At 44.4% G+C, this 25,888-nt stretch overlaps 1 protein-coding gene and 1 non-coding gene across 2 annotated transcripts in view; one reads left to right on the forward strand and one right to left on the reverse strand.

The window, feature by feature from the left end:
* The window catches only part of LOC121549728 (zinc finger CCHC domain-containing protein 2), a 56,848-nt gene that overhangs the window by 26,936 nt on the left and 4,024 nt on the right, over positions 1-25,888 (reverse strand). Inside the window, 2 exon segments of the mRNA XM_041861573.2 lie at positions 14,678-14,748; positions 16,339-16,474. Of these exon segments, the coding sequence (XP_041717507.2) occupies positions 14,678-14,748; positions 16,339-16,474 (207 nt within the window).
* On the forward strand, positions 8,674-8,749 carry trnaa-cgc. The gene has a single exon. It is a non-coding gene; the product is annotated as a tRNA-Ala (tRNA).

The raw sequence follows: 25,888 nt of genomic DNA on the forward strand, positions 1-25,888 counted from the left end.
GCTGCTACAGATTTGAAGGGGAAAATATACCCCGGCAATACAAAATACACGGAGCTCAACTGAGCTACACTCTCCTCACAATAAACAATCACCCACAAGGACAAGAAGGGCAGAGGGAACACATATACAAGTACTAATGAGGAGACAGCTTCTGAGGAAGTCGTGACAGCAGCCTGCATATTATGTGTGCCAAACAGGTGCTGTTAGATTACCATATAATGTGCTGACCGTTTGGGACAACACTAAATAAATTATAAGCGGACCAGAGAGTATGTTGTAAAGTTTTTTTTTTTTGTAAAGCTTTTATTACAGCGAAGACTAAAAACAGTCGCATTCATGCGTGAATGCAATTTCCGAAATAGAACAGTTTAGGCCTATTTATTGTTTACGGTATTATTCAATGGTCGCTTTGTTATTTTATTTTAAAAAATAACACACTTGATTGCATTTCACATCATGAATGACTCGTATGCTGTTTGATGACATGAACAAATAAATTATTGATTGATACTGCGACATGTGACGGCCGGCCGCCAAACAACCTGCCCGCTTGACCCTATCCCCTCCTCTCTTCTCCAGACCATTTCCGGAGACCTTCTCCCTTACCTCACTTCGCTCATCAACTCATCCTTGACCGCTGGCTATGTCCCTTCCGTCTTCAAGAGAGCGAGAGTTGCATCCCTCCTCAAAAAAACGGAGACACTTGAAACCCTACCTCTTTAAGGAATACCTTGAATAGTATAAAAGTAAAAGTAATCCTTCTACCCCCACCCCCCATAAAAAAAATTAAAAAAATAAAAATAAGGTGGTTGTCCCACTGGCTATCATAAGTTGAATGCACCAATTTGTAAGTCGCTCTGGATAAGAGCGTCTGCTAAATGACGTAAATGTAAATGTAATACAGTAGCTTAGATATAGAATCATGAAATTCCATTCCAGGGACGTACAAATGTATGCACACATGACTAAGTCGCTTTGGATAAAAGTGTCTGCTAAATGGCACATATTACCCAAAACCTCACTTACAGACCCATGACAGGCTTTAAAATGCAGTCTTTTAAAAGATGGGATAGGTGTTGAAAGAGCAGTGGCGTGGAGTGAAAGGACAAAACCACTACACACGGAATAGAACTGCCCCGTTCAAAACCACTACACACGGAATAGAACTGCCCCGTTCAAAACCACTACACACGGAATAGAACTGCCCCGTTCAAAACCACTACCCACGGAATAGAACTGCCCCGTTCAAAACCACTACACACGGAATAGAACTGCCCCGTTCAAAACCACTACACACGGAATAGAACTGCCCCGTTCAAAACCACTACACACGGAATAGAACTGCCCCGTTCAAAACCACTACACACGGAATAGAACTGCCCCGTTCAAAATCACTACACACGGAATAGAACTGCCCCGTTCAAAACCACTACACACGGAATAGAACTGCCCCGTTCAAAACCACTACACACGGAATAGAACTGCCCGTTCAAAACCACTACACACGGAATAGAACTGCCCCGTTCAAAACCACTACACACGGAATAGAACTGCCCCGTTCAAAATCACTACACACGGAATAGAACTGCCCGTTCAAAATCACTACACACGGAATAGAACTGCCCCGTTCAAAATCACTACACACGGAATAGAACTGCCCCGTTCAAAACCACTACACACGGAATAGAACTGCCCCGTTCAAAACCACTACACACGGAATAGAACTGCCCCGTTCAAAACCACTACACACGGAATAGAACTGCCCCGTTCAAAACCACTACACACGGAATAGAACTGCCCCGTTCAAAACCAAAGTGGCCAAACTGAGGCTTTTAGTCCGCTGTCTCCTCTTTCAATCCCTGTTGTTAACATCCCCTGTGTGTGGTATTGGCTCTGGGCTGTGCAGTCTTGCAGAGGCCTGTTGTCCCCCTCTGTCTGTCTGGCTTGGTTGCTAATGCAGAGTGGATGCCCTGCTCTCTTTGCCCAGAGGAACAGACGGCTACATCACTCCGCCCCTCACTCACTCTTAGACAAAGAAGCCTGTCAACCAGTAGGATGTTAGAGTGAGAGCGGCAGAGTGAGAGCAAAATGTGAGAGGGACGTAGTGAGAGCAAAAATGTGAGAGGGACGTAGTGAGAGCCAAATGTGAGAGGGGCAGAGTGAGAGCCAAATGTGAGAGGGACAGAGTGAGAGCCAAATGTGAGAGGGACCAGAGTGAGAGCCAAATGTGAGAGGGACCAGAGTGAGAGCCAAATGTGAGAGGGACCAGAGTGAGAGCCAAATGTGAGAGGGACCAGAGTGAGAGCCAAATGTGAGAGGGACCAGAGTGAGAGCCAAATGTGAGAGGGACCAGAGTGAGAGCCAAATGTGAGAGGGCCCAGAGTGAGAGCCAAATGTGAGAGGGCCCAGAGTGAGAGCCAAATGTGAGAGGGACAGAGTGAGAGCAAAATGTGAGAGACAGAGTGAGAGCCAAATGTTGAGAGACACAGAGTGAGAGCCAAATGTTGAGAGACACAGAGTGAGAGCCAAATGTGAGAGGGACCAGAGTGAGAGCCAAATGTGAGAGGGACCAGAGTGAGAGCCAAATGTTGAGAGGGACAGAGTGAGAGCCAAATGTGAGAGACACAGAGTGAGAGCCAAATGTGAGAGGGACCAGAGTGAGAGCCAAATGTGAGAGGGACCAGAGTGAGAGCCAAATGTGAGAGGGACCAGAGTGAGAGCCAAATGTGAGAGGGACCAGAGTGAGAGCCAAATGTGAGAGGGACAAAGCAAGGGTATGTGTTTGTTTGCGTTCGTCCCTGCATGAGTGAGTGTGTGTGAGTCGGTGTGTGAGTCGGTGTGTGAGTCGGTGTGTGTGTGTGTGTGTGTGTCGGTGTGTGAGTCGGTGTATGTACACAGGGTGCCAGGTCTTCCCAGCCATCCAGCCAGCTGTGTGTGTTTTTACTGCCTTGTTACCAGGTTGTATAGTGGGTATTCTGACTGAGTTGGCTTAGTTTACCAGCCATGGCCATGGGCCAAGTCCAGAACCAGATGTACCTCTGGGAAGAAATGACAGTTACAGAGCACAGGGAGTACAGGGCAGCGCTGGCCCGGCCTGGCCAGGGGCTGGGTGGGTTAGAAAATGAATAGATGGCTAAAACCGGCGTGACAATCTCTCCCCACTGGAACAGCACAGACAGTCTGTCCGGGTCGTGTCCAAACTGTCTCAAACAGCTTCCTTGCTTCCTTTGTCAGCTGAAAAGGACTTTGACCATAGATCGTATTAAAACACGAGACAGGTCCAAGCGCCGTGGTGTAAAACTATCGTCCACCTAATGATCGTAATGAAAAGAATTAAAGCCATTTCATTGATGGGACATGGCCACAACTGTTTCTCCTGGTCCTGACTGTGTGTAACTGGAGCGACGGGGTTGATGAGGCAAGCAAACTCTCTGGCCCTCTGGGCCGTCAGCACCAGCAGGCATACCTTTCCTCGGTTCAGATTCTGTTAGCATGCTCCAGATAGCAAGCCTAAATCATCTCACACGGCAACATTTCACACTGAGCCTTTTGGTAGTTCTACTTAGGAGACCAGGATACAAGTCAATTATACTAGGCTACGGTCGGACTATTTCAGGACATTTATCCGTTTTAGTTTTGGTTAGCTAGCATTTAGACGCCAGACGTCACATTTGATTTCACACTAAAGAAAAGCAAATCATCTAGATACACATTATAACTCTCAAAATGTACCCAAACATTTCATTTCGGCAACAAAATGAAACTCATAATTTCCAGTTCACTTTGGCAGGCAGACAAGTCAACACTGGAGTTAAAAAAGAAAAAACACTGTTGGCGGAAAACGAGACAGGTTACGCGAGACAGGTTACGCGAGAGAGATGTTCAAAAACCTTTCATCTCCAACACCACCCCAACATCAACACCTGAAAATTGTGTGTTTTCTATGTTTTGTAGTAAAAAAAGATATAGAGGAAGATTGGGGTTTTCAATTACATCATCGGTGTGCATCGTGTGATTTTAACCAATTATGAGGAGGCATTGCCTACTAAATGCCTACTAATTGTCTACTAATTGGTTGATGATGTCATTGGAAAACCTTACAGTGCCTTCGGAAAGTATTCAGACCCCTTGACTTTTTCCACATTTTGTTACGTTAGCGCCTTATTCTAAAATGGATTAACTAATAAAAATCCTCAGCAATCTACACAAAATACCCCATAATGACAAAGCGAAAACAGGTTTTGAATTTTTTGCAAATGTATTAAAAGTGAAAAACAGAAATACCTTATTTACATAAGTATTCAGACCCTTTGCTATGAAACTCGGGTTGCATAGCTCAGGTGCATCTTGTTTCCATTGATCATCCTTGAGATCTTTCTACAACTTGATTGGAGTCCACGTGTCGTAAAGTCAATTGATTGGACATGATTTGGAAAGGCACACTGTCTATATAAGGTCCCACAGTTGACAGTGCATGTCAGAGCAAAAACCAAGCCATGAGGTCGAAGGAATTGTCCGTAGAGCTCCGAGACAGGATTGTGTCGAGGCACAGATCTGGGGAAGGGTACCAAAATTTTTTTGCAGCATTGAAGGTCCCCAAGAAGGCCTTTATGGTAGAGTGGCCAGACGGAAGCCACTCCTCAGTAAAAGGCACGACAGCCTGCTTGGAGTTTGCCAAAAGTCACCTAAAGACTCTCAGACCATGAGAAACAAGATTCTCTGGTCTGATGAAACCAAGATTGAACTCTTTGGCCTGAATGCCAACTGTCATGTCTGGAGGAAACCGGTCACCAGCCCTACAGTGAAGCATGGTGGTGGCAGCATCATGCTGTGGGGATGTTTTTCAGCGGCAGGGACTGGGAGACTAGTCAGGATCGAGGGAAAGATGAACGGAGCAAAGTACAGAGCAACGCTCCCCAACCAACCTGACAGAGCTTGAAAGGATCTGCAAAGAAGAATGGGAGAAACTCCCCAAATACAGGTGTGCCAAGCTTGTAGCGTCATACCCAAGAAGACTCGAGGCTGTAATCGCTGCCAAAGGTGCTTCAACAAAGTACTTATTAAACGGTCTGAATACTGACGTTCATTTTTTTGTTTTATATAAATTAGCAAAAATGTCTAAAAACCTGGTTTTTGCTTTGTCATTATGGGGTGTCGTGTGTAGATTGATGAGGGGAAAAAACGATTTAATCAATTTTAGAATAAGGCTGTAACGTAACAAAATGTGGAAAAAGTCAAGGGGTCTGAATACTTTCAGAATGCACAGTATCATCCTCTATCTGTTTTACTACAAAATATAGAAATGCGCAATTTTCACGTGTTGATGTTGGGGTGGTGCTGGAGGTGATGAATATGAAGTTGAACATTTTTTAAAATTTCCCTTTAACAACAACACCATGGGCAGAATCATAACGGGTGTGTGTGTGTGTGTGTGTGTGCTTCCTGCTCCGAGGGAAACAGCACAGCAGCAGTTTCCTCATCCCTCATTAGAGGCTGAATCACATGAAGGATCAGAGCAGGGCGAAGTGAGGGAGGGGGGGTAGGGTCGTGGCTGTGTTGGGCTCAGGCAGGCAGGCAGGCTAGACAAAGGAAAATCCCCCAGCGGAGCACCTCTCTCCTGCTGTTCCCCTCTCCTCTCTCTGCCCTGCCCTGCCCTGGCACCACCTGCTGAGGTAATGGAGTTAATACTGGCTTTAAAATGGCCCCCAAAAAAACACACACACACTTGCACAACAATTTAAGTCAATAAGTAATTGTTTTAGTCAAAGTATTTTCCGTGTGAATGCCGCTACTAATACTTTTCAGTCTACGTTTCTTTTCAGGGCTGGGTTTTATTTGAACGTTACCACCCACCAGCATGGCATTGTTTATTAATCGGAAACAACTGCAAAGTTCTTCCTCTTCGCGAGTTGCGACTGAGCTGAGCCAAGCAGCTTTTCCCTGTAGCCTACACTTGGCCATCTGTGCAAATAAAATTAGGGGGTGCAAAGTTATGTTTTTGAACCTCCACTTCATTACCATAATCCATTGGATCATTTGTCAAGTTTCAATTCTGTTTTAGCTAGTCTGTATTTAAAAAAATATATTACCATTTTATAAAAATGGTAAAATTGCATGTGATATGAATACATTTTGGAACCTCGCTCCCACCCCTCGCCACATGATGAATGGTTTGGACCTCGCTCCCACCCCTCGCCACATGATGAATGGTTTGGACCACGCTCCCACCCCTCGCCCCATGATGAATGGTTTGGACCTCGCTCCCACCCCTCGCCACATGATGAATGGTTTGGACCTCGCTCCCACCCCTCGCCACATGATGAATGGTTTGGACCACGCTCCCACCCCTCGCCACATGATGAATGGTTTGGACCACGCTCCCACCCCTCGCCACATGATGAATGGTTTGGACCTCGCTCCCACCCCTCGCCACATGATGAATGGTTTGGACCACACTCCACTGCTTTGATTGGTGCAGCTAGAAACCACAAGTGTCTATCCTATAATGAAAAGGCAGAAGAAATTTCCACAAATCTATTTTGTAGTGCTGATGTTACACTTGTTTCGGTGTTTTAAAACTCAAGACAAGACAGGTTAAATGATAAAAAGGTTTAATGTGCTCTTATTTAGAAAGATAGTTCTGATCATATAGTCCTAAGCGATATCCAAAACAACTACCAATACACTGAATTCATATACACTGAACAAAAATATAAATGCAACATGAAACAATTTCAAAGATTTGACTGAGTTCAAATCAAATCAAATTTTATTGGTCACATGCGCCGAATACAACAGGTGCAGACATTACAGTGAAATGCTTACTTACAGCCCTTAACCAACAGTGCATTTATTTTAAACAAAAAAAGTAAGAATAAAACAACAACAAAAAAAGTGTTGAGAAAAAAAGAGCAGAAGTAAAATAAAGTGACAGTAGGGAGGCTATATATACAGGGGGTACCGTTGCAGAGTCAATGTGCGGGGCACCGGCTAGTTGAGGTAGTTGAGGTAATATGTACATGTGGGTAGAGTTAAAGTGACTATGCATAAATACTTAACAGAGTAGCAGCAGCGTAAAAAGGATGGGGTGGGGGGGCAGTGCAAATAGTCCGGGTAGCCATGATTAGCTGTTCAGGAGTCTTATGGCTTGGGGGTAGAAGCTGTTGAGAAGTCTTTTGGACCTAGACTTGGCACTCCGGTACCGCTTGCCGTGCGGTAGCAGAGAGTATCCCTGTGCATTATCATGCTGAAACATGAGGTGATGGCGGAGGATGAATGGCACGACAATGGGCCTCAGGATCTCGTCACAGTATCCCTGTGCATTCAAATTGCCATCAATGAAATGCAATTGTGTTCGTTGTCCGTAGCTTATGCCTGCCATACCATAACTCCACCGCCACCATGGGGCACTCTGTTCACAACGTTGACATCAGCAAATCGCTCGCCCACATGACGCCATCTGGCCAGTACAGTTGAAACCGTGATTAATCCGTGAAGAGCACATTTCTCCAGTGTGCCAGTGGCCATCGAAGGTGAGCATTTGCCCACTGAAGTCGGTTACGATGCCAAACTCCAGTCAGGTCAAGACCCTGGTGAAGACGACTAGCACGCAGATGAGCTTCCCTGAGACGGTTTCTGACAGTTTATGCAGAAATTCTTCGGTTGTGCAAACCCACAGTTTCATCAGCTGTCCGGGTGGCTGGTCTCAGACGATCCCATAGGTGAAAAAGCCACATGTGGAGGTCCTGGGCTGGCGTGGTTACATGTGGTCTGCGGTTGTGAGGCCGGTTGGACGTACTGCCAAATTCTCTAAAACGACTTATGGTCGAAAAATGTACATTCAATTCTCTGACAACAGCTATGGTGGACATTCCTGCAGTCAGCATGCCAATTGCACGCTCCTTCAAAACTTGAGACATCTGTGGCATTGTGTTGTGTGACAAAACTGCACATTTTAGAGTGGCCTTTTATTGTCCCCAGCACAAGGTGCACCTGTGTAATGATCATGATGTTTAATCAGTTTCTTGATATGCCACACTTGTCAGGAGGATGGATTATCTTGGCAAAGGAGAACTGCTCACTAACAGGGATATAAACAAATGTGCACAAAATCAGAGAGAAACATTTTCTCAGATCTTTTATTTCAGCTCATGAAACATGGGAACACTTTACATGATGCGTTTATATTTTTGTTCAGTGTATTTTCTGTAATTTAAATTTGAAATTTAAATTGTAAACACATATTTCTAATCTGGGAGGTAAACTCAATAAAGTATTAAATAATTTTGCTGTGTATTTTGGATTGAATCAAGGCATTAAAATGTACCAGAGGCCAACAAAATAAATAGCTTGTTCTGCAAAAAATGTCTTAACCCACATTTCAAAATGTATTGCTAAAGGAGCTCTATTCACCATCTTCATCAAAATGTTTTCATAATTTATCTGCAGATAATCGCCAAAAAGCCTAGGCCTACCAATAGCCTATGCAAATTATGGAGCCAAATGAACGGCTCTCTCACCGATGAGATTCGATAGGCTACGAGGGTCACTGTCTGGCAAGTCCCAACTTCCTAGGAAAGGAAACCTAGGAACTACTTTGGTTTACTTGTCCCAATGCAATACCATGGACATATAACCACGTAGCGAGATTTATGAATTACAAAAGGGATATGTGGTCCCGTGTAGCTCAGTTGGTAGAGCATGGCTCTCGCAATGCCAAGGTTGTGGGTTCGATTCCCGCGGAGGACCATTACGACAAAAGGATGAAAATGTCTGCACTCACTACTTACTGTAAGTTGCTCTGGATAAGAGTGTCTGCCAAATGACTAAAAGGTAAATGTGAAAAATTGATATAGGAGATCAACTTTATTCAGTCAGTTTGACACTTTTTATAAACTAGTCAACACTTGCTGTTCAGTTGTCAATCAACGCACAGTAAATAGAGTGGCTGGCTATGTGAAACACGTGAAAGAAAATAAATGACTGTCAGAAAACAACAATTAGGCCAAGTTGTGGATTTAGACTCATCGTCACCACTTCCATTACATGGGACAGGAAAATTTACGAGCATCATGCTTTCTCCCGCCTCCGTGTAAAGAAATTTGAGTGCAACCAACCACAGCGCATACAAATTGTACCGGGAGGCGGGACAGACAGCAGACAGTGTTTCCCTGTCATCACTCGCTTTGTGACTGACAGGCACCTATCCTATCAATAGATCGCTAGCAGACGCATATCGTTCATTCTAGCGGGACGGACTAGCGAATTTAAACTTTTAAATGAAAAGTAGTCTAGTTAAAGATGCACTATGCAGAAATCGCGCCGCCATTTCCTAGTTGATACAATTCTAATAGTTTTCTTAATTTCAGTTGGTTACAAAACAAGCAAGTACAGTGTAGAGTATCATTTTACCATCTAAACCGCTGTGAAATATATTTTTCATAACCAAAAATATTGTATTTTCAGCTGTTTGAAGCTGGTGTACAGTGGGGGAAAAAAGTATTTAGTCAGCCACCAATTGTGCAAGTTCTCCCACTTAAAAAGATGAGAGAGGCCTGTAATTTTCATCATAGGTACACGTCAACTATGACAGACAAATTGAGAATTTTTTTTCCAGAAAATCACATTGTAGGTTTTTTTATGAATTTATTTGCAAATTATGGTGGAAAATAAGTATTTGGTCACCTACAACCAAGCAAGATTTCTGGCTCTCACAGACCTGTAACTTCTTCTTTCAGAGGCTCCTCTGTCCTCCACTCGTTACCTGTATTAATGGCACCTGTTTGAACTTGTTATCAGTATAAAAGACACCTGTCCACAACCTCAAACAGTCACACTCCAAACTCCACTATGGCTAAGACCAAAGAACTGTCAAAGGACACCAGAAACAAAATTGTAGACCTGCACCAGGCTGGGAAGACTGAATCTGCAATAGGTACGCAGCTTGGTTTGAAGAAATCAACTGTGGGAGCAATTATTAGGAAATGGAAGACATACAAGACCACTGATAATCTCCCTCGATCTGGGGCTCCACGCAAGATCTCACCCCGTGGGGTCAAAATGATCACAAGAACGGTGAGCAAAAATCCCAGAACCACACGGGGGGACCTAGTGAATGACCTGCAGAGAGCTGGGACCAAAGTAACAAAGCCTACCATCAGTAAAACACTACGCCGCCAGGGACTCAAATCCTGCAGTGCCAGACGTGTCACCCTGCTTAAGCCAGTACATGTCCAGGCCCGTCTGAAGTCTGCTAGAGTGCATTTGGATGATCCAGAAGAGGATTGGGAGAATGTCATATGGTCAGATGAAACCAAAATAGAACTTTTTGGTAAAAACTCAACTCGTCGTGTTTGGAGGACAAAGAATGCTGAGTTGCATCCAAAGAACACCATACCTACTGTGAAGCATGGGGGTGGAAACATCATGCTTTGGGGCTGTTTTTCTGCAAAGGGACCAGGACGACTGATCTGTGTAAAGGAAAGAATGAATGGGGCCATGTATCGTGAGATTTTGAGTGAAAACCTCTTTCCATCAGCAAGGGCATTGACGATGAAACGTGGCTGGGTCTTTCAGCATGACAATGATCCCAAACACACCGCCCGGGCAACAAAGGAGTGGCTTCTTAAGAAGCATTTCAAGGTCCTGGAGTGGCCTAGCCAGTCTCCAGATCTCAACCCCATAGAAAATCTTTGGAGGGAGTTGAAAGTCCATGTTGCCCAGCGACAGCCCCAAAACATCAATGCTCTAGAGGAGATCTGCATGGAGGAATGGGCCAAAATACCAGCAACAGTGTGTGAAAACCTTGTGAAGACTTACAGAAAACGTTTGACCTGTGTCATTGCCAACAAAGGGTATATAACAAAGAATTGAGAAACTTTTGTTATTGACCAAATACTTATTTTCCACCATAATTTGCAAATAAATTCATGAAAAATCCTACAATGTGATTTTCTGGAGAAAAAAAATCTCATTTTGTCTGTCATAGTTGACGTGTACCTATGATGAAAATTACAGGCCTCTCTCATCTTTTTAAGTGGGAGAACTTGCACAATTGGTGGCTGACTAAATACTTTTTTCCCCCCACTGTATAACACACATTCCTATGTGAATTTGGTCGGGTCGCCCACAAAGTTACATATTGCAACTTTACTATGAAGCGGAAAACGTAGCCGGTTGAAAATGAGTCTGCCACCGGCTGATTAGCAGACGGCAGGTGCTAATGGAAAACACTGAGTAAGCATTTTTGTTGGACGGCGTATACCATGTGTATCCCGTACATACGACAAATAAAGACTTGAAACTTGAGTAACCACAAAAAAACAATTAATTTGTCCTCTACAGGTATTAGGCTGTATGGTTTACACAGTGTTCAGACCGGTTTTAGGATTACAGTGTCTGACTGTTGTGGCTGTGCCAGCATTAAAGAGGATAAAAAATGAAACTGGTGGTGGTGGGAGAGCTTAAAGTGGAATTGACAGCATTTAGCAACATGAAATCTCATTAAAATCTGTTCATATACAACCCCTGGAAGAATGACACTTTTATTTTATTTACATTTTCGGACAAGCGAACACTTAAATATGGTCATTTTCACGTTTTCATCAATTCATAGAATGTTTGGGAATTATGTATACTAAGGCATTTGTGAAAATTCTATATCAATATAGAGTGGGGAAGGGGCCGTGCGTTTGGACAATTAATAGACACTGCAGTAAATAAAACCTGATAAAAACATCTGTCTTGTCCAGGACCAGAGTCTACGCAGACCGGTGTTCCGTAGCCAATCAGAGCTACAGTAGGTCTATATGCAAATAAGCCATTTGCCACACAGGCCTGACATCATTCACTTTGAACTGGACTGTGTGTTTACAGGCAGTAGCAACAGCGCGACTTTAGATCATTAGAACGCAATCGCCAAAAGCCACAAAATACACCTGAATGGATTTCTGCAAATATGTAAACACCACGGGAGTCCGCTTACATTTGCGAAGTTCACAGTCCTATTGATCAAACAACCATGAAAAGGTAGGCTCTCTCCCTCAGTTGCCTACGCACATCAACAAGATCAACAACTAATGCTAGCCAGAGCGAGATGAGCTAAAATCTAACGAGGGAACATTAGATTAACCCTCTCAAACCTTTTCAGCTAGTTGGCCGTCAACATTGCACTGATAAACGATGAGGAATAGTAGCCTGCTCGTCCTTCTGTAGCTTGCCTGGCAATGCATGCTGGTCCCAACCCACGTTTTGACAACTGAATGGGAACTTGCCTGCCCGCCCATTTGCCTGCAAATACATTTGATTGACAACTAAGAGATATGCTAACTGTGGATAATAGTTCAGCATAGCTAGCTAGCAAAGCGATTCACATTTCTTGCTAGCTAACCAAATGACACCTGCATCTCTAGCTGTAGCCAACGAAAAACAATATGAGTGGGAAAATTCAGTCACTCACCCACTCCTCCACTGACATGACATCCTCCCAGCAGCTAGCTAGCTAGCTAGCTAGCTAACTAACATTAGGCTCAGTGTTTTTAGCTTGCTAAATAAATAGGTGGCTACATAAATAGATTCGCTAGCCCAGGGGTGTCAAACGCAATCACCGCATGGGCCATATTGAAAAAAAATAAACGAATTTGCGGGCCAGACATAGCCTTTTTAATTTTTTTACAAAAAAGTGCAATTGCGACCCAAACTGGCCATTGTTTTATTTGAAAAGATATGGCCTTTTATAATGTCCACTTATGTACATAGGATGCTGTATATACCATTTTAACATATTAAAACAAAAGAGAAATCATATTTTCCAGCCTTTGCTGCTATTATATTTTAAATTTTAGTCATTTAGCAGACGCTCTTATCCAGAGCAACTTACAGTTAGTGAGTGCATACATTATTTTATTTTTCATACTGGCCCCCCGTGGGAATCGAACCCACAACCCTGGCGTTGCAAACGCCATGCTCTACCAACTGAGCTACATCCCTGCCAGCCATTCCCTCCCCTACCCTGGACGACGCTGGGCCAATTGTGCGCCTCCCCATGGGTCTCCCGGTCGCGGCCGGCTACGACAGAGCCTGGATTCGAACCAGGATCTCTAGTGGCACAGCTAGTACTGCGATGCAGTGCCTTAGACCACTGCGCCACTCGGGATAATCTTGATTTTCTTGCAGAGGTGTATAATATGCTGCCACCCAAATCACAAAGTATTTAAAACTAAAAATAACAAAAACGTAGCTCTAGGTTTTTGTAACATTGAAACTTAAACATGTTTTCGCATTTTTTTTGCACTGCGTGGATCCCCGGTGCGGTTGAACGCAGCATTGCTGTATGGTGCACTCAACATGTTGCTGTAACAGGCCTACATGTTTCTCCTTTGCAGGGTGTTTCGTTGCAGGTTTTCTGTTTTTGGTTATTTCATTGTCAAGCTTTAAAAACCGAAGCCAGACTGCAACATTTTAGTAGACTAGCTAGGACTGTGGCATGTGTCTGTACACTTTACCTCCGCTGGGCGCCGTGAACGGGACACACGAAAGCAGCGCAATTGAAGTTGAATTCACCGATTGCGAGCGCATCAGGCTGTAATTTCATATAGATGACTTAACTGTTGACTCATTTATAAAATCGCTTGTGTGTCCTGTTCGGCCCGCGGGCCTTGTGTTTGACACGTGTGCTAGCCTATTAGCAACGTTATGACTGACGTGTGATCACTGCCCTTTGCTAGTTTGATTGTATCAACATTCCCAGCCTTAGTTACAGTCTTCTGTTTATGTTCAAAATATTGAGCCGTTGAAACTGAAACAGTGCATCCTGAATGGAGGCAGCAAACAATGTACCAGGTCAGCTGTGATTTACAACCTGATAGCAATATTTTTTGGACTACCAAGAAATGTATTGGTGAATTATATGAATCATGCATTGAACTGCATCCATCTGTTCTGCCAACAATGTCTTAGTGTACGTCATGGAACGTTGAATCAAATAGAACCTATAAAAAAAATTAAAAAAACTATTTTAAAATTTGTTTTGTAGCATAAACTGGGAATTTGATAATTTTGACTGATATTATGATTGTCATTTTGTTTCATATCGGCAAAGTAGTTAAAAACGCTTTCAGTTTCCACTTTCTGTGGTCTTCCAGAGGCCAGGCTGTGATGTCTGTTTAAGAGCTGCTAAATCACTCCCACCAGACCATGGAGGAAAGGGAACAAGCCGCTAGGAGATAGAAAACAGACCCACTTAACTGGGCTACACATTCACCAATTCATCCGGGTTTTGATTGGCTAGCAGTGTCTTCAATCATTTTGTTTTTGCGCAGAATATAAGAAGCAGGTTCCATTGAAATTAAATAAAGAGGGGAAAAGGCATTTCTTTACACATTTCAGGAGGTGTTCGAGAGTTGGGAGACATTGATGTAACACCCCCCTCCCCTCTCCTTCCCTCCCTCCGTTCTCCTTCTTCCTGGAGTAGTGACCTCGTGCTCCTCAGCTCCCACTGCCAAATGCCACAGGCACAGGAAATGCTCACAGGAAACTCCACTGCACTGCATCGGCTGAGCAGAGGACTGGCTGTTCCACGAGCAATGACTGGCTCAACTACACTATCGTCGATGTTTATTACCATTTAATTTAAAATGGCAAGAAAAGTTAATTCCCGGGTGAAAGACTGAGAACATACCTCAAAATTGTATTCCCTGTCTGTCCTGCTCTGTGAGATCCGCTTCAGCACAATCTTCTCTATATGCACAGCTGTAAGGACAGAGGGAAGAGGTTACTACATACATTCATATTAGGGGTTTAACGGTTCACCAAACCCACGGTTCGGTACGTATTGAGGTTTTGGGGCCATGGTTCGGTTTCGGTACAAGCGGGAAAATGAAATGCCAACAGTTACTGCAGTTAATTTTTGTTTAAGAAAATACTAAGTAAATGGTAATTCCATATACACTACATGACCAAAAGTATGTGGACACCTGCTCGTCGAACATCTCATTCCAAAATCATGGGCATTAATATGGAGTTGAACCCCCTTTTGCTGCTATAACAGCCTCCACTCTTCTGGGAAGGTTTTCCACTAGATGTTGGAACATTGTTGCGGGGACTTGCTTCCATTCAGCCACAAGAGCATTAGTGAGGTCGGGCACTGATGTTGGGCGATTAGCCTGGCTTGCAGTCGGTGTTCCAATTCATCCCAAAGGCGTTTGATTAATATTAATTATTAATATGCCATTTAGCAGACGCTTTTATCCAAAGCGACTTACAGTCATACGTGCATACATTTTTTTTGTGTACGGGTGGTCCCGGGGATCGAACCCACTACCTTGGCGTTACAAGCGCCGTGCTCTACCAGCTGAGCTACAGAGGACCACAAATTGATGGGGTTGAGATCAGGGCTCTGTGCAGGCCAGTCAAGTTCTTGCACACCAATCTCGACAAACCATTTATGTATGGACCTCGCTTTGGGCACGGGGGCATTGTCATGCTGAAACAGGAAAGGGCCTTCCCCAAACTGTTGCCACAAAGTTGAAGCACAGAATCGTCTAGAATGTCATTGTATGCTGTAGCGTTAAGATTTCCCTTCACTGGAACTAACTGGCCTAGCCCGAACCATGAATAATGCCCCCAGACCATTATTCCTTCTCCACCAACCGTTACAGTTGGCACTATGCATTGGGGCAGGTAGCGTTCTCCTGCCATCCGCCAAACTCTCTCTGTCCATAGGCTATTCTTGTTGAGCAGTGGCAAAAAAAAACTCTCTCTGTCCATCGCCGTTGTAATCTACAGGGTTTGCCAAAATGTTCCCAAACTGGAGATTTAAACGATGATGGAGAATCATCCTGGTTTGTCAACCCCACCGCTCGCCATCTTACAGAACTAGTTCCCGGCTGCGCCTCACAAAAGGAACGTTTCAAATGCGCCAGTTAAGATTAGAATTTGGAATACAACGTGCGCGTAGGCTCTAGTTGTTTTCACGGAATAGCCTGAAACATTAGCTCAGATTTACTCAAGAGGAATACAACGCAGCGTAGGTATAACCTATAGGCCTAGGGTTTGTATTATATATATATATATAATGCATTCATTCGGGTTCAATGTGGACCGAACCGAGGTCCCCGTACCGAACAGTTCCATATGAATATGTGTACCGTTACACCTCTAATTCTTATTGGACTTAGTTTACAGTAATAGTAGGTGTGTGTGTGTGTGTGTGTGTGTGTGTGTGTGTGTGTGTTTGACTATAGTGTGTATGGGACTGTGTCGACATTCTCTTCCCAGTGGACTGTGGATGTGTGCATTTGTGACTGTATCTGTCTGTGTGTCTGTCTGTCTGTGGCTTACCTTCCCTCTGGGTTCTGCTTCCCTGCTGGGTCCTGCAGCTGGGGGGTGTCTGGCTGGCACAGTGCCCCTGAGTCCTCTCATCAAGACTGGCTTCGGTGGCGACGGCGGCTGGGCCCAGGTACTCTGCTTTCTGGGCCTTGGGAAACACAGCAGTGAGTAGAAAGCCTTCAACACTGCAGCTGCACTCAGGCAATTAAAGACATGATGACATCACACACAGGAAGAACACCAAGATGAATCAAACTATCAAGCTCCCGGATCATCTGTCAGGTGTGAGGGAGCGAACAGCTATCTGGTCTAAAATTAAACGTTGACGGCGGAGGTTTTGTCGTGGTGGTGGTGCTATCGTGGTGGTGGGGTTGTCGTGGTGGTGGGGTTGTCGTGGTGGTGGTGCTGTCATCGTCGTGGTGCTGTCGTCGTGGTGGTGCTGTCGTTGTCGTGGCGGTGGTGCTGTCGTTGTCGTGGTGGTGGTGCTGTCGTCGTCGTGGTGGTGGTGCTGTCGTCGTCGTGGTGGTGGTGCTGTCGTCGTGGTGATGGTGCTGTTGTCGTGGTGGTGGTGTCGTCGTGGTGGTGGTGATGTCGTCGTCGTGGTGGTGGTGTCGTCGTCGTGGTGGTGGTGTCGTCGTGGTGGCGGTGGTGTTGTCGTGGTGGCGGTGTCGTCGTGGTGTCGTCGTGGTGGTGGTGTTGTCGTTGTGGTGGTGTTGTCGTCGTGGTGGTGGTGTCGTCGTGGTGGTGGTGATGTCGTCGTCGTGGTGGTGGTGTCGTCGTCGTGGTGGTGTCGTGGTGGTGTCGTCGTGGTGGCGGTGGTGTTGTCGTGGTGGCGGTGGTGTTGTCGTGGTGGTGGTGTCGTCGTGGTGTTGGTGGTGTCGTGGTGGTGGTGTCGTCGTGGTGGTGGTGTCGTTGTCGTGTTGTAGTCGTGGTGGTGTTGTCGTCGTCGTGGTGGTGTTGTCGTCGTGGTGGTGTTGTAGTCGTGGTGGTGTTGGTGTCGTGGTGGTGTTGGTGGTGGTGGTGTTGTCTTGGTGGTGGTGGTGTTGTCGTCGTGGTGGTGGTGGTGTTGTCGTGGTGGTGGTGTAGTCGTGGTGGTGGTGGTGTAGTCGTTGTGGTGGTGGTGTAGTCGTTGTAGTGGTGGTGTAGTCGTTGTAGTGGTGGTGTAGTCGTTGTGGTGGTGGTGTAGTCGTGGTGGTGTCTTCGTCGTGGTGGTGGTGTCGCTGTGTTGTTGGTTGTGTCGTGGTGGTGGTGCTATCGTTGTGGTGGTGGTGTCACCGTCGTGGCGCTTTTGTCCTTCAGGGACCAACGCCATTGTTGATGAGGTGGTCTTTGAACACTTATCTGGTGGCCGACAGCAGCTAGCCCCCCCCCCACACACACACACACACACACTGGCGGACGCATGCGCACATCACACACACACACACACTTTCCCTGTTTGCAGCCCATGAGAAGGGGTCAGTCAGGGCTTTGGTCCCCGGCTATCAGCTAGGAGCAGACAAACACAGACTGACAGTTACCCTCCGCTGAAGGTCAGCGGAGAACAGAACACAGTTCAGCCCCAGGCTATCAACACAAGCCCCTCAGAGCCAGAGGAGTGAGAGTACAGATCCAGTTGGCCTATACACTGGCACTAGTAGGCCTATATGAAAACAGGAATAGCCCTAGTTCTATATGCTTTGAATATACCAGGGGAAAAACAACCATTGCTGGCATTGAAATGTAGAACAATATAAGCCTAGACTTGGTCCTATTTAAGTGGCAGTGGCATACTGACTGATGTCAAACAACACTGGGACCACATCAGCTGCTGGTTGTTTGAAGGGCCTTGCTTTCATGCAGCCTCTTTCCATTTGACATGGTCCAGGTCCAGGAACAACTGGCCTGAAATTGTGCCCTCTGATTTCATTTCGCAATTAAAACTCGACATCTGCTGCTGTGCCGGAAGGTGATTCACCATGAGGTCATCAAGGGATATTTTCTGGAACGAGTCAGTCAGTGGACATCATCACTGTTTTTCAGTGGAGGCTGGAGGGAGAATGAACAGCACGTTGAACTGGAGAGGGAGTCCCTCTATGAGCCCGTTTACACTTTACACAAAAATAGCCTAAATATGTGAATCTCTTCTACATCAGATTTGTAACTTGTCCTCTATATCCTGTACATTGATTGGACACAGCAGCACAGGTTAGAGATTCAGACCATCCAAATCCAGGGTTTCCCAAACTCGGTCCTCGGGACCCCAAGGGGTGCATGTTTTGGGTTTTTGCCCTAGCACTACACAGCTGATTCATATAATCAACTAATCATCAAGCTTTGATCAATCAGCTGTGTAGTGTTAGGGCAAACTCAGTCCTCTGGACCAAGTTTAGGAAACACTGATCTAACCCAAGTGATTCCCACCTGTGTCCAGTACTTGAGCCATTAGTAAACTATGCACTGGAAGGTCGAATTGCGGTTACCCTCAGCTCAGATAATCAGATTCCCATGGTGAACCATGGGCTGCATGACAAAATGACCATTGTGTAGTTAGCATGGGTGACTGAACCCTTTGTTGCTGGTAAACTGTGGGGGTGGATGGCTGTGTTCGCTATAACAACACTCTAAAACCTAATGCCATATCAGTTCAGCGGTAGCTCTACTTCAGATCATAATTGCTGGCTAGGAGTTGTGAGGTTGCTGGCTTCAAATTCTCTTTCTTCAAGTGGCTATATGACATCAGGCAGGCACACAGAGATACAGTGAGGGGAAATAAGTATTTGATCCCCCTGCTGATTTTGTACGTTTGCCCACTGACAAAGACATGATCAGTCTATAATTTTAATGGTAGGTTTATTTGAACAGTGAGAGACAGAATAACAACCACCAGGTTTTGCACACATCTCAGGAGGGATTTTGTTCCACTCCTCTTTGCAGATCTTCTCCAAGTCATTAAGGTTTTTGAGGCTGACGTTTGGCAACTCGAACATTCAGCTCCCTCCACAGATTTTCTATGGGATTAAGGTCTGGAGACTGGCTAGGCCACTCCAGGACCTTAATGTGCTTCTTCTTGAGCCACTCCTTTGTTGCCTTGGCCGTGTGTTTTGGGTCATTGTCATGCTGGAATCCCCATTTACGACCCATTTTCAATGCCCTGGATGAGGGAAGGAGGTTCTCACCCAAGAGTTGACGGTACATGGCCCCGTCCATCGTCCCTTTGATGCGGTGAATTTGTCCTGTCCCCTTAGCAGAAAAACACCCCCAAAGCATAATGTTTCCACCTCCATGTTTGACGGTGGGGATGGTGTTCTTGGGGTCATAGGCAGCATTCCTCCTCCTCCAAACACGGCGAGTTGAGTTGATGCCAAAGAGCTCCATTTTGGTCTCATCTGACCACAACACTTTCACCCAGTTCTCCTCTGAATCATTCAGATGTTCATTGGCAAACTTCAGACGGGCATATATATATGTGCTTTCTTGAGCAGGGGGACCTTGCGGGCGCTGCAGGATTTCAGTCCTTCACGGCATAGTGTGTTACCAATTGTTTTCTTGGTAACTATGGTCCCAGCTGCCTTGAGATCATTGACAAGATCCTCCCGTGTAGTTCTGGGCTGATTCCTCACCGTTCTCATGATCATTGCAACTCCACAAGGTGAGATCTTGCATGGAGCCCCAGGCTGAGGGAGATTGACAGTTATTTTGTGTTTCTTCCATTTGCGAATAATCACACCAACTGTTGTCACCTTCTCACCAAGCTGCTTGGCGATGGTCTTATAGCCCATTCCAGCCTTGTGTAGGTCTACAATCTTGTCCCTGACATCCTTGGAAAGCTCTGTGGTCTTGGCCATGGTGGAGAGTTTGGAATCTGATTGATTTATTGCTTCTGTGGACAGGTGTCTTTTATACAGGTAACAAGCTGAGATTAGGAGCACTCCCTTTAAGAGTGTGCTCCTAATTTCAGCTCGTTACCTGTATAAAAGACACCTGGGAGCCAGAAATCTTTCTGATTGAGAGGGGGTCAAATACTTATTTCCCTCTTTAAAATGCAAATCAATTTATAAAATTTTTGACATGCGTCTTTCTGGATTTTTTTGTTATTCTGTCTCTCACTGTTTAAATAAACCTACCATTCAAATTATAGACTGATCATTTCTTTATCAGTGGGCAAACGTACAAAATCAGCAGGGGATCAAATACTTTTTTCCCTCACTGTACAGCTATTTCAGCGGTTAAGTGGGTCAAGTGGTTCAGTTGGGCAACAACACTATAGTCAAAATGGATGATTGCCCAACAACAGCACTCTATTAAAACGAGGGCTGGGAATCTCCCTGTAGAGTTGCAAGACCTGCAGTATAGTATACAAGCTATAGGATGAAAAATACCTGGGTTTTGGTGCAGGTATAGCCGACTAGCGCTAGCTAATGCTATCTATCAACACATTTTATTTTTATATATACAGTGCATTCGGAAAGTATTCAGACCCCTTGACTTTTTCCACATTTTGGTACATTACAGCATTATTCTAAAATGGATCTACACACAATACCCCATGATGACAAATCAAAATCTGGTTTATATACATTTTTGCAAATGTATTACAAATAAAAAAACGGAAATATTACATTTACATAAGTATTCAGACCCTTTACTCAGAGACTTGAAATTGAGCTCAAGTGCATCCTGTTTCCATTGATCATCCTTGAGATGTTTCTACAACTTGATTGGAGTCCACCTGTGGTAAATTCAATTGATTGGACATGATTTGGAAAGGAACACACCGGTCTATATAAGGTCCCACAGTTGACAGTGTATGTCAGAGCAAAAACCAAGCCATGAGGTCGAAGGAATTGTCCGTAAAGCGCCGAGACAGGATTGTGTCGAGGCACAGATCTGGGGAAGGGTAACACTTTTTTTTTGCAGCATTGAAGGTCGCCAAGAACACAGTGCCCTCCATTTTTAAATGGAAGATGTTTGGAACAACCAATACTCTTCCTAGAGCTGGCCGCCCGGCCAAACTGAGCAAGGGCCTTGGTCATGAAGGTGACCAAGAACCTGATGGTCACTCTGAGAGAGCACTAGAGTTCCTCTGTGGAGATGGGAGAACCTTCCAGAAGGACAACCATCTCTGCAGCACTCCACCAATCAGGCCTTTATGGTAGAGTGGCCAGACGGAAACCACTCCTCTGTAAAAGGGACATGACAGCCCGCTTGGAGTTTTCTAAAAGGCACCTAAAGACTCTCAGACCATAACAAACAAGATTCTCTGGTCTGATGAAACCAAGATTGAACTCTTTGGCCTGAATGACAAGCGTCATGTCTGTAGGAAACCTGGCATCGAGGCAAAGATGAACGGAGCAAAGTACAGAGAGATCCTTGATGAAAACCTGCTCAAGGACCTCAGACTTGGTCGAAGGTTTACCTTCCAACAGGACAACGACCCTAAGCACATAGTCAAGACAACGCAGCAGTGGCTTTGGGACAAGTCTCTGAATGTCCTTGAGTGGCCCAGCCAGAGCCCGGACTTGAACCCGATCGAACATCTCTGGAGAGACCTGAAAATAGCTGTGCAGCGACGCTCCCCATCCAACCTGACAGAGCTTGAGATGATCTGCAGAGAAGAATGGGAGAAACTCCCCAAATACAGGCGTGTCAACCTTGTAGCATCATACCCAAGAAGACTCAAGGTTGTTATCGCTGCCAAAGGTGCTTCAACAAAGTACTGAGTAAAGGGTCTGAATACTTATGTAACTGTGATATTTCAGTTTTTAATACATTTGCAAAAATGTTATTATGGGGTATTGTGTGTAGATTGATGAGGGGAAAAAACAATGTAATCAATTTTTGAATAAGGCTGTAACTTAACAACATGTAGAAGAAGGCAAGGGGTCTGAATACTTTCCCAATGCACTGTATATAACCTATTCAAAGTATTGAGGAAATAAAATCATGGATGTCTGTTATTTGTCCTTTTCCAATAGCCTACACAGTGGTAATCTTTGACAAGCACCACTCCCACATAAAGATAGGCCTGCAATAAAAGTATAAAGCCATAAGGAATTAGCTTTCATCCAAATAGTTTGTTTAAATCAGTAAATTAGATGAGGAGAGGACACCCTGTTAAAGGGATAGAGCGAAGTTCTGGCAATCATGGATACCATTTGTATGTCTCTGCGTGCAGTTTGAAGGAAGCTGAAGGAAGTCTTCCAGTCATTGTGCTAACGCTAGTTAGCATTGGCTCACAAAACTACCTTCAACTTCCTTCAAACTGCACAAAGAAACATAAAAAATGGTATCCACGAGTTCATCCGACTCTGGGTAAGTAGAAAAACTGAATCTCGCTCTATCCCTTTCACATGCAGCACCCCCAAGAAGGAAATGCCTCCCTGTCAACAAACCGAGAGACCCTGGCTGGCCTCCACTTGTCCTATATTCTGCAGTCAGTCACCTTAGTGCTCGGTTGGTTTCAAGCCCTTGGCTCACAGCATGGTTGAGGCCCCTCACTCTGCCATAACCTCCTCCTCCCTGTAGAGTTGCCAGGCCTGCATTACAGTAGGCCACAGGACCGAATGCCTCACACACAGCACAGCACATAACTCTTTGTGAAGTGCGCCAAAACTAGAAAGTGTATTTGGGGGCCGGAGGGGGGGGTTCCGCAGTGGCCTTTTGTACAGTCAGAAATAGCACAACCAGTCCCGTTACACTATTGATGCCTAGACTAGAATAGGGTATAGCGGATAGGGGTGTGAACGTTTAAAGGAAATTGGGATCCTTAACGTTAAGAAAAATCAAAAATCAAATCAAACCAAAAAACTAAATGTTTTTATCTTCACAAAATTCAAATTCAAATCACAGAACTACCACCAACAGGTCCCGGTCATCATCAAAGAACTGTTATCACAGAACTACCACCAACAGGTCCCGGTCATCATCATCGTTCTACAAATACCTAACGCAAAAACGCTGGAACGTTAGTAGGAGAAAGCTTCAATGCATGAGGGAGCTTTAATGCATGAGGGAGCTTTAATGAATAATGGAGCTTTAATGCACGAGGGAGCTTCAATGCATGAGGGAGCTTCAATGCATGAGGGAGCTTCAATGCATGAGGGAGCTTTAATGAATAATGGAGCTTTAATGCACGAGGGAGCTTTAATGAATAATGGAGCTTTAATGCACGAGGGAGCTTTAATGAATAATGGAGCTTTAATGCATGAGGGAGCTTTAATGCATGAGGGAGCTTTAATGAATAATGGAGCTTTAAAGCATGAGGGAGCTTTAATGAATAATGGAGCTTTAATGCACGAGGGAGCTTTAATGAATAATGGAGCTTTAATGCACGAGGGAGCTTTAATGAATAATGGAGCTTTAATGCATGAGGGAGCTTTAATGCATGAGGGAGCTTTAATGAATAATGGAGCTTTAATGCATGAGGGAGCTTTAATGAATAATGGAGCTTTAATGCATGAGGGAGCTTTAATGAATAATGGAGCTTTAATGAATAATGGAGCTTTAATGCATGAGGGAGCTTTAATGCATGAGGGAGCTTTAATGAATAATGGAGCTTTAATGCACGAGGGAGCTTTAATGAATGAGGGAGAGCGAGAGGGTCGAAGCAGAGCAGCAGCTATGCGAGTGACGACGGGTGCAGGGGACGTCTACCAGCGCGAGACAACTTGGTTGCCATCTTATTGCTATTTATTTATCATTTCATTACATAGAAGTGTCTGGATCAAACCGAGAGAAGGTAGTTAAGCTAGGATAATTGAGACTACATAACTTGAACTGTGCGCTTTCTCCCCTTCTGAATCCTGCAGTAAATAACAACTCCATTCAGATAATTAAGTAGCAGCCTACCTGTTGGCTCTTGGGTTGTTGTAGCCTGTCCTTCACATTTAACTACTGTCATTTTAATTCCACCTTCTATTGATTAGCCTAGATAACTTCTGTCACTTCTATTGATTAGCCTAGATAACTTCTGTCACTTCTATTGATTAGCCTAGATAACTTCTGTCACTTCTATTGATTAGCCTAGATAGCTAATAACTTGCCACACGGAGGCTCTTCAGCTCTGTGACTGTAGCCTTGTACCGGTGTGATGACTTGTGATTGGATGAAAACAACAAGCTACACGCGCCTCTCTCGTGAAATGCAAGAGCACCAGTAACATAAATGATACAATTTCCTCTCTGCGCAGGAAGTGTGATGTAGACCATCTGTATTGTAGAAATCGAAACGGGGATAAACATACCTGTATTTGTCCGATATAAACTATTGTTTGCAACTGTTGGACTAATGATTACAACCTAGATCAGCTAGATTCAGGCAAGAGTGTGCAAGGCGGTATTGAATCTGTCACCTTGATTACTCAAATTTCTCTCTCGACCTGTGTCGACCTACATTCATTCGTAGGTTGTAGCAACCTCATGATGGGTATAGGGAAAATGTAGTAGCCTAAACCTATCGCTGTTACATTGAACTGGATGGATAGGAATATGAATGACAGTCATCCAATATGTTGTAATAGAAATAAGGCCATGTTCATAAAAATAAAAATAATCATCCTCCCTCATCTTAAACGCCATCGACCGGCACTGGTATGAAGATAGGGGATTTCTATTGGACAGCAGTTTTAGCCTATCACACTTGTAGGTGATGTCATGGCGATGTTGGCTAGCTAAGGTCATGCGTAGAAACACGTCATCGGGTCTAACGGTCGTCTCGAGCCGACCTGCGCATGTGCAGGCTGTCAAATCAAAGGCACTCACTCCTTCGATATAAAGTTGTTTTTGAAAATAATGAAATCGTGTCAGTTTGTCACTTTCACAAGGTTGGAGTAATAACATCTTCAGCTACTTAAGACGTTGGCTCCAATCTAGATTGTACCATTAGATTTAGAGAAAATTAACAACTAAGGAATACTTTTTCACTTCTCATTGAGTACGGTTACATGCACACAATATTACGATTATTGTGAATAGTCCGAATAATATAATAGTTTGATTTAAACATTTACATGCTTTGCAAGAATAAATATTTCCCTAATAATCCTGTTTACATGAACACCTCTGAAATCAGGCTACCTGATGGGACTTTGATAAAAGCAGAAAATTGCCAATCAAAATAAACGTTCTACCACAGCAACCATGTTATTTTTGTGATGCCTATTTAATTCTGAGTTTGGACATATAACGTTTATATGGGAAAACTATTTCTAAAGATGCATACTTTTAGTTTTTCCCGAACTCGCGCAAAACAAGGAAGTTTGCGCTGCTGGTGCTAGCACATGTGCAGATCTAATACACCACTGTAACTCTGATTAAAGTTTACATGTCCTAATAATTCAAAAGATTGTCAGAAAACAAGCCGTTTTAATCGCTGTATGCTTACTTCGATTATGACCTTACGCCGATTAAGATGTTTACATGACCAATGCCATACTAGGCCTACTGCCATAATCAGTTTAATAATCAAATTATTTATTTTATTGGTTTGACGTGTTGTGAGGCATCACTGATTTACACCGGGTTCGTTCCCACCCCTATTTAGCTATTCTTCTGCCATGAACTTCCCCAGGCTGTTTTAGGGA

Source organism: Coregonus clupeaformis, chromosome 34 (genome assembly GCF_020615455.1).
Source record: "Coregonus clupeaformis isolate EN_2021a chromosome 34, ASM2061545v1, whole genome shotgun sequence".
Classification (NCBI taxonomy): domain Eukaryota; kingdom Metazoa; phylum Chordata; class Actinopteri; order Salmoniformes; family Salmonidae; genus Coregonus; species Coregonus clupeaformis.